General features: G+C 49.0%; 3 protein-coding genes across 5 annotated transcripts in view; 1 reads left to right on the top strand and 2 right to left on the bottom strand.

Moving 5' to 3' along the window:
• The window catches only part of LCK (LCK proto-oncogene, Src family tyrosine kinase), a 20,222-nt gene extending 14,037 nt beyond the window's left edge, over positions 1–6,185 (bottom strand). The window contains exon 1 of one of the 3 annotated variants that reach the window (XM_023529296.1): positions 6,163–6,185. The gene's annotated coding sequence lies outside the window, so the exon portion shown is untranslated. Of the gene's footprint in view, positions 1–4,114; positions 4,245–6,162 lie in introns of those variants that run through there. The other 2 variants (XM_011357847.2, XM_011357848.2) reach the window with 2 other exon arrangements.
• Positions 6,186–6,244: 59 nt separating this feature from the next.
• On the bottom strand, positions 6,245–9,330 carry FAM167B (family with sequence similarity 167 member B). The gene is made up of 2 exons (XM_011357845.2): positions 7,188–9,330; positions 6,245–6,500 (listed from the first exon to the last, which is right to left on the bottom strand). Exons 1-2 carry the CDS (start codon positions 7,446–7,448, stop codon positions 6,270–6,272), a joined length of 492 nt encoding a protein of 163 aa, XP_011356147.1. The 5' UTR covers positions 7,449–9,330; the 3' UTR covers positions 6,245–6,269.
• LOC105290697 (myotubularin-related protein 9-like) overlaps positions 7,447–9,336 on the top strand; it is an 8,313-nt gene continuing 6,423 nt past the window's right edge. The window contains 1 exon segment of the mRNA XM_011358060.2: positions 7,447–7,460. Coding sequence (XP_011356362.1) covers positions 7,447–7,460 — 14 coding nt within the window.

Below are 9,336 nucleotides of genomic sequence, written 5' to 3'. Positions count from 1 at the left end.
CAATCCATGCTGCTTTATTAAGCTTTCTGGGAGTCTGAGGTCATGGGAACTCAGCTCACCATGTCCAGGTCATAGTGACCCAAGTTCAATTCCAAGTCCTCCCAGACACTCACTGGCAGAGGGCTTTTGAGCAGGTTACTAAACCTCTCCAAGACTCTTTCAGTTCCTCCATCTTCAAAATGAGAATTATAGGGCTGTTGTGAGCCTTGTAAAGGATATATAAATGATTCCATATAATAAAGTACTTAACATGGTTCTTGGCACATAGTAAGGACTAAATAAAAGAGAATAATAGTTATTTGAGGCTAGCATGAGCATTTCATTACACCAGACATAAACATTTTCCAGACTAAAATTATCAACCATTTTCATTTTCCTTAGACATTTTTGGCACTTCCACGGACCACTTTTCACCTTTAACGTATTTACCTAAAATGGAACTTCACTACCATAAATGGAAAACCAGTATCACCAGCCATAACTAGAAATCAATATACATTAAAAACAAAAAACAGAAAACACAGAATGTAATACATAAATTCACAGTTGTAAATGTCTATTTATTACCCCCTAAAATCACTCACCCACGTCAATGGTGCACAGGCTGCATTTGGGGAAATGCTATACCGTGAAACAGAACTTTGGGCTTAGGCCTCTGTCGATGAGTTAGAGGAGGCACAATTTTTTCAATTGGCCAGCCTATTGACCAAAATATAATGAGTACCTCTTACATGCTAAGCCCTGATCTAGCTCTGGGTACACAGAGGTGAGCAGACAGACAGGTTCCCGTCCACTTGGCCCTGTCCTCTGTGAGAGCAGCAGCGGGTGCCCCGCTGGCAGGGCAATTCATTTTCACAGGAAACCGTAGGCCTGTCTTCAGCTCACTCATCGGTAATGTCTCAACAACACTGACAACACAAAACAGCAATACTTGCCAGGAAGTAGCATCTCAAAATCACCGCCATTACCCACTTGCCAAGTTAATGAAGTTTGGCTAAAACTGTTAAAAAGACGGGGTAGATCTCCATGTATTGACATGGGAAAATGTCACAGACATAGCAAGATAAGAAGTTACAGAACAGAATGTAGAGTATAAGCCTATTTGCATTTAAATATGTATATGTAGGGGTTCTTTTAAGCCGGTCTCTGTGCTAAGCCTTTATTTGCATGATTTCATGTAATTCTCATAATAATCCTATGAAGTAAGTGCTATTATTACCCCCATTTTACAGATGCAAAAACTGAGGCCCAAATGGGTTAAAGTAATTTGTCTGAGGCCTCATAACAAACAAATATGTGGTGGAGTGGAGATTTGAGCCTTGTTCTATCTACCTACAGAGACTAGGCTCTTAACCGCTAGGCTTTTCAGTAGCCACACATAGGAAATTCTGGAAGGACACATACCAAATTGTCCCTAGTGAGCATACCTCAGAAGTGAGATTGAAGGGAGCTGCATTTCTTGTATTTCTTTATATGCCTCTACACTGTTTGAATTTTTAAAAATAACCATGTGCTAATTTTGTACTTGAAAAACAAAAAACAACAAAACCACCACCAACGCAAACACTTTGCAGAGAGACGCAATCATTTGAGGAGGACCAACTGTATAGCCTGCCCTTCCATTCCTCTCCTTGTCTCAAGAGGTATAGACATGGAAGAGGTGATACCAGAAAAAAGGTTCTGCGACCAAAGAAGTTTGGGAAACACTGGGTTAGATAAAATCAATCTGGCTCCTTCTCTGGAGGGACTTGCAGAGGTGACGTTGACCATGAAATTAATATACAACAGTTTGTAGCTGAGGCCATGTGCCTCATGGAAACTAGTGTTCTTTAGAACAAGCATTGGAAATGCAGCTCCAGATATTTTAAAACCAACACTGAAGTTGGTCGTTAGAGGAGGCCACATCCCTGGATGGTATCTTGGTCCTCCTGCCTGTTCCCCACCCCCGACACACTTAGCTCCTCTCAGCACTGTTTTCACTGAATTAAGCTTGCCCTCCAAGCTTCTAAACTTGTAGGATCCAGTGTGTGTTGTATGTGTAGTCCCTGCTTCTGCCTCTGAACATACATGCATACATACATTTTCTAATGATAATATGTATGATGTTTGGGATAGGGATGGTGTATGTGTGTGTAGCTGTGTGCGGGACCCTCCTCTAAGGTAGACCTGTGGCCCAGTCTAGAATTCTCACACCCACTATACACAGGAAACAAGCTCATTTGCAAAGCCACACCACACGTGTGAGAGAATTGGGGGTTCACTGGCCTGCCGAGGTGTCGAGTGGAAGTAATTCTGGGTGTGGACAGCTCTCTGGCGTGCCTCTGTTAAGCACCTACTATGTGTCAGAAGGATTCCTGGGTCATTACCCTGCTCCATGGGAGGGGTCACAGCCTACACCATCGCTTGGCACATCATAGCCATTATTTTCATTTTGATTACCCACAAGCACTCTGTAAGACAGGGACTCATTATTGTCTCTTTACAGATAAGTAACCTGGAGTTCGGAGAGGTGAAGTCACTCATTCAAGGAAATGGCAGAACCGGAATTGTACCTGAGTCTGCTTGATTCTGAAACACATGTTCTTTGCATTGACTCTCTTGCATTTGGTCTTGCTCTGAGGTCCCTGACCTCATGCTACCCAAAGAATAGAACCCATGTTCTTGCCTTTACATCCTAGGTACTGTCGAAAATGGGCCTTTGTCTTTCTCAGAACTGCCTTGACTCTTCCAGGAAGACTTCCAGATCACTAAAGGATTGTCTTCTCCCATCCTCTGAATCCTTAGCCTGTCCTCTTGCCATATTACTAGGCCCTTTTTCCCTTTGAGAAGAACCTCTGTCCCTGAGCCCCTAGGGTGAGAAACCCTGAGTCATCTATCAGCACAGGCTGGATTGGGGAGTGGAGAAGAGCCTGCCTTTATGCCTGTCTAGGGTGTAGATGAGCCCCTCGAAGCTCAGGGAGAGCCAGCGTGTTCTCTAGCCCTCACAAAAGTCAGTAGGCCTTGGAGCTGGGGACAGGAAAAAGGCTGGGACATGCTGACTAGGTGGAAATTGTGTGTCAAGAAAAACTCCAATTGCAGGGGAAACCTGGAAAGTCTGGTGCAGGTGGGGACTCCCCCCATAAACTGAAGGCTGAGAGTTAGACAGTGAGGGGGTGGGCAGGTAGCTGACTATGCTTTCCTCAGCCTTCACCTTCCTGGAGTTCGAAGCAGGAATCCGCAGGACCAATTGGCCCTACACATGCAGCGACCGTGTGTGGGGCTGCATGCAGCAGGAATGAGCAACGGGAGAGGGGAAGACGTCCTGTGACACTTGGCAGGGGCAGAAATGGCATCTTTCCAGGTGGAAGTTCAGACGTTCCTTGCCCAAGGCCAACGGCACCACTGTCCAGAATAAAAATAGTCCTTCCTCTCCCCATTTCCCCTCATTCTCTCTGAGCCAACTTCCTAGCATCGGGTCAGATACTTCCGCCCTGGAAGCCCCTTTCCAAATGATAAATATGCCCTCACATATCCATTCATTCCCAAGAAGAAACTCCTCCCTCTATCAAGCAATGCAAAAATCACTTCACACATGTTCATCTGGATGCTCTGGGTGACTCCATTCTCAAGAGATTCTTGTCACTGGGGTCTGCCCCAGCAACCAGACGGATTCCTGGGCCCCCTGACTCAAGCCTGTTCATCGCTCTGCTCCATGAGGTGGGTCACAGCCCAGACCATCATGCTTTCCTAGGGGTCTGCCACTGCCTTGCTGAGGGACTGCAGGGAGGGAGTGCCTTTCCCTCTCTGAGCCTCAGGAGGCTCATCCATCATGGGATGTGGGGCTGGACTTGGGGATTTCTGAAGGCCTTTTTAATATCTGACTGTGTATGCCAGATCTCCCAGTGAGGTGGAGGCTGATGGAGGGCAGCGTGGCAGAGCTGAGCCAACGGCTATGCAGGAATGAGGTGTCCAGCTGAGCTGCCCGCTTCCTACCTGACCTCTAGCAAGGTTCTTCTGCCCTCCTCTCCCAAAGGGCTGCTGCATACCCTGGGAGCCTGGCCCCATGCTCCGCTGCAGCCCCCTGTCATCAGGCCCCCCACCAGCACCATGGACCCCTGTTCCCCGTACTCCTTACCTGCCCAGCCCAGGAGCCCTCTGGCCCCATTCACATGGTCCTGCTGGCCTAGCCTGGCTGCCCAGACACAGTTTCAGCTCCCCTCGCCGTCGTAGCCACCACCTGACTCCTGGCGCCCACGTCTCACCCTGACTTCCTGCCTCCTCCTGAGGGCTCCTCAGCCAACCGGGCCCCAGCAGCCCAACCACAAGCCTCTAGCACCCTAAGCTTCCTGCTACCGTAGCCCCCCACCCCTCAGTCTCTGGGGGTCCTGTACACCTCCAGGCCAGGCCTTACTCACCCCGAGAGTGGCGCTAGGAGGTGAAAGGGGGATATTTGATGGAACCTCCCTCCTGCCCTCCAGAGAGCACCTGGACAAGAGATTCAAGGGCAGACTTCAAACCCCAATGGTGAGGGGGGCAGACACACACCAGCTGTCAGTGAAAGGCAAAAAGCACTGTTGTCAGAGCCTGAGAGCTGAAGAACCCTTTCATCACAGTCTGAGGGCAAAGGTAACATCTTTTCAGAGTCAGAGGAGAGGATAATATCCCTGTTAAGTGGCCAGAGAACAGAACACCCATGTTGTAGTTAGACATCAGGCTAACCTGGTTACTACAGTCAGAATAATAGCCATGTCATCTCAGGGCACAGGACAATAGCTTTATTATAGTCAGAGGATAGGCTAACAGGCTTTGCACAGACAGAATGCTGGACAATAAGCTGTTTAAGGAAACAGGCAAGATAACCCCATGTCCTTAAGAGGGCAAGACAACACCCACTGATTATGGTTGGGGAGTAGGGGAGCACTTTTAATTTACGTAGAGTCAAGGCCACAGACTCTGTTAGAGGTACCAGGTCTGATACCACCTCTTGCAACAGGTGGAAGACAGAACAAACACTCCTGCCCAGGCACCCAGGTGCAAGCAGCAGCACTTTCTGTTATAGGCAGGAGGCAGGAACCGTGTCACAAGCAGCAAGCAGGCCAAGAATCTCCCTTTACCTTAGGGCCACACTGAGGGTGGCACCTATCATAGGTGGAAGGCCAGCTCATCAGTGATAAGAGGAACACCAGGTGACCTTTATCAAACCCAAGAGCTGGGTCTTGTCCCCACCCAGAGGAATGTATAAATGCGTCACCACAACCTGAGCTTACAGTGGAGTGAGCAGGTTGGGGGAGGGGAACCCACAGAGCATTGTTGGGGTTTGTGAGGTGGAAGTTGATGCAGTGTGCACCTCAGCTGCAAAGGAAAGGGGGAGACAGGAAATGGGTGGGGGGAAGAGGAAGCCTGAGTTGGAAAGTCAGACAAAGAGAGTAACACAGAAACAAAGGCTGAGAGATACAAAGTAAAAAAAAAAAAAAGCCCTACAGAGCCCAGAGTCTGGGCAGGCGTCAGTTCCCCCTTGCTATGAACCTGAGCACTTCACAGGCCATTTCTGAGCCTCAGCATAATAGTAATAATACCACTGGTGATAGTAATGATAAGCAAGATGTAGTTCACATTTATTGAGTGCTTACTGTACATTATCCCACTTAAGACATTTCCAACTACTTGTAAAGTAAGAATTAGCATTTCTATTTTAGATTCAGGAATTAAGAGACCTCCTCAAATTCTGATAGAAATAAATGGTAGCGCTAGCTTTGAACACAGGTTTACTAGATCCTGCATTCTTCAGCTGCCCGTTTACACAAGTCGTCTTCCATGAGGGTGATTTAAGATTTTAAGTTCTTTCCCAGTTCTGATCTCGATAAGATAGAGCAATAGAGCTGGAGTTGGGGAAGAGGGGATCCATCAGTTCTCTCCTGCAGTGGAATCCCTGGTTCCAGCAACAGATGACACTCAGCACACTTGGGCCTGATAAATGACTACAGAGACCTCGATGGGAAGCAGAGAGGGCATTTATTGAGAGCCTGGGGGTCTGTGAGCTCCCATCCCTCCCACTCGCCCTGCCATGCCCCCAAACACACACACACACACACACACACACACACACACACCTGAGGCAACAGCAGGGACAGGATGCGGCGGGGAGGGGGCTTTATGCTCCCAGAGCTGAGTGTACCCACCAACCCCCACCCTGGCCAGGTGTTGCTGCCTCTGGGGCACCCCTCGCTTCCCCTTTTCCAGGTGAGCTGGGGAAAGGGTAGCGGGTGGCCCGGGAGGCACACAGGTGCCCCTCAACAGAGGGTGAAGCGTCGGGCGCTAATGTTCATGCGTGTGAGGCCGAGGTGCCGCAGTGGCGGGGCCAGCGCCAGGCTGGCCCCTGGCTCCAGCTCCAGCTCCAGCTCAGCCTCGTCCAGCAGCTCTTGGTGCAGGTGACAGGCTTGATCCACCTTCAGCCGGTGCAGCTGTGCCCTCAGTCGTAGCAGCTGCCCCGCCAACTGCCGGTCCTGAGCCTGCATCTCTCTCTGCAGCCAAGAGGGGAGTGTCAGTCTGCTGGATTTGTCCTCAGCCTCTGGCCTACCTTCCCTTTCTATCGACACCCTGGGGCTTTGCACTGGCTATGTCCTCTTCAGCCCCCCTCACCCCAACTTGCTTCCTCTCCATCTCTCTGCTCTTGCTCCACAGTGGTGGCTCTAAAACTAAGATAAGGAGCCATTATATACAAATACACGTGCCTGGGGCCCAGATAACTAAGTGGACTCTCCAATTTGGAGCCTGGACATCTTTATATTTGCATATGTTGGGTTAAGAGCCATCTATTCAACATTTGCCTCCTCAGAGTCTCCCTACAGCATGCTCAGTACCTTATTTTGTACTTCACAGTGTATTTTGTACTTCATGGCCATTCCCAGAGTAGGGGAGGCCATGCCCTCCCCATCTATAACTGGTGGCCCCAAGGGCAGGGCTCTGTTCCCTGAGCCACAGAAACACAGGTCAATGGATTGGATGAAATTCTTCTTCAGCAAGGCTCCCTGAATAAGACACTGAACAAATTCATTCCTGGCTCCTCAGCTTCCTGGACACAGCCACAGTAGTAGACAGCTGCTGGAAGTGGGGTCTGTTCTCGTCCCTGCCCCACACCTGTGGTCTTAAGCCCTAAGAAGAACCGTCCCCAAGGTCCTCTGCAGGATTGCCTACCCCACCAGACTCACCAGCTCTCGTCGGAGCCACTCAAGGGCAGAGTCCATTGAGTCAAAGCCGCAGATGGCCCCAGGTCTTCCCGGCCCAGGTCTCGTTTGGGCCCTTCGCCAGGCTTGGCTCTGGACCTGGGCTGTCCACTCCAGATATGAGGGCCGCCGTGTCTGCAGTTGTAGCTTGGCCGTCAGCGCCTTCACAGAGTCCAGGCTCTCTTCCTCCTCATCCTCCTCATTGTCTTCACCCACTGCCTGGAATGTCAATGGTCCCAGGGACATGGTAGGTTTGGGGTGAGTGACAGGACAAGGCTACAGCTCTGGGATTAGGGAAAGGCTGGCAATATTGCCCAGGGAGTGTTATGGAAGGCTGAGTGTGTCAGTGTGGGTGAGTAGATGGGTGTGGGAGGCTGAGTGTGCAAGAGCTGAGATTTTCCTGGACTGCTAACCCTGGAGCCACGTGATGCCCGTCCGGGTGGTAGCAGGAGGAGTCCTGTTCTTCTGGCCCCTTGGATGAATTTTATTGTCTTTGCCCAGAAGTAGACACCCAGTTCCCAGAAAGGAAGTTGCTACAGGATAAGAAAAGCATCATCCACACTAGTCTTGGCCCTCTTCCCAAGACCCAAGTAAGGGAGTAGGGAGGGAACAGGAGGCTGACCAACTGCCCCCAGTCCTCACTCATAACAGTGGCTCTTCAGCAAAATAATAGTGTCCAGAACCCTGGCTTGGGAGTCAGAAGACTTGGGTTCTGGTGCTGGCTCTGCGCGGCCTCAGACATGTAACTGACTCTTTGTTGGGACAGATCAATGATTTCAAGCTACACTCTAAGGAACTTTAGGGTCCCTTGGTAATCCCTCAGGAGCTAGGTGCTGGGTAAGGGCAGAACTGTGGATGGGCTCCTGAGCCTACCTCTCCCTGTGGCCCCTTCCAGGGCTTCAACCAAAGCAGTTCCCTTTTGTAAATTTTGTATTGGAATATAACATACACACAGAAAAATTCACATATCATAAACACACAGCTTGATGAAGTCTCCCAAACTGAATGCACTTATGTAACTAGCACCCAAATCAAGCAACAGAGTACTATATTGCCAGGGTCTAGGCTGTCACTACTCTCCAAAGGGTAATACTACCCTAATTTCTGACAGTGTAGATTAGTTTAGCCTTTTTTAAAAATATATATTCTAGTGTATCACTCTTTAGCATGAATTAGAATCACCTGGAAAACTTGTTTAAAAAGATTACTAGGCTCTACACTCAGAGCTTCTCATTTAGTATGTGTGGAGTAGGGTGGCTCATAGTTTGCACTTCTAACAAATTCCCATCCTGGCTAATACTTCTGGTCCGGAATTTTACAATTTTATGCCTGTTTTCTTTTACAGAGTAATTCCAATTCTATGTTTATATTATGGGGGTCCTCCTACGATTTTATATTTTTTATTTGAAAGAAAGGTTTTGTGTGCATGCACGTGCGCGCGCGCGCGCACACACACACACACACACACACACACACACACACACACACACACGCTTGGAACCTAGTGGACCAGAAGGCCCATTGAAGGCAGGAGTCCTTCTTATTCTTAGTAATCAGTACTTAACACAGTGTAGGCATCAGTGTTTAAGAAATAAAAGAATAATTGGGTGGACAGATGGATGGATCCTCCAGTGAATCATTTTAATCTCATGTAATTTACTAGTTTAAAGTGTGTCTCTTGCCAGACTGAAAACCTTATGAACAGAAACTTCCTCAGTCATTCTTGGGTTCCAACACCAAATACAGAGCCCAGCTCAGTGTATGAACAATTCATTTTTGGTCAAAGGATGGAGTGATAGGGGATGGGACTCCAGAGGGCAGGACTAAGCCAGAAGTGGCTCCCACAGAGGGCGCAGTCAAGCAGGGACTTCCAGCTGTGATGGGGGAGGGGCGCCAGCCACACAGCTGTTTGCATTTAAGGTGGACCAAGGGATTTCCCCCACCCAGCCTTAGTAAAGGAGGAAGTAGACGGTTCCCAGATTCACACCCACACTTTCCACCCCTTCCACCAGGGTTCAGGAGAAGAGATGGTATTTTTCTTTCTTTTTTAAGTCAGCAGGAGTACCGGCACCTCAGATTAAAATACCAAAAACATTGAGTGCCTACGAATTAGGCACGAGGTTAAGGGCTTGAA

The sequence above is a fragment of the Pteropus vampyrus genome, unplaced genomic scaffold, assembly GCF_000151845.1.
Source record: "Pteropus vampyrus isolate Shadow unplaced genomic scaffold, Pvam_2.0 Scaffold36, whole genome shotgun sequence".
In the NCBI taxonomy this organism is placed as follows: domain Eukaryota; kingdom Metazoa; phylum Chordata; class Mammalia; order Chiroptera; family Pteropodidae; genus Pteropus; species Pteropus vampyrus.
The sequence above is the reverse complement of the archived record's forward strand: the minus strand, read 5'-3'. Positions and strand labels throughout refer to the sequence as shown.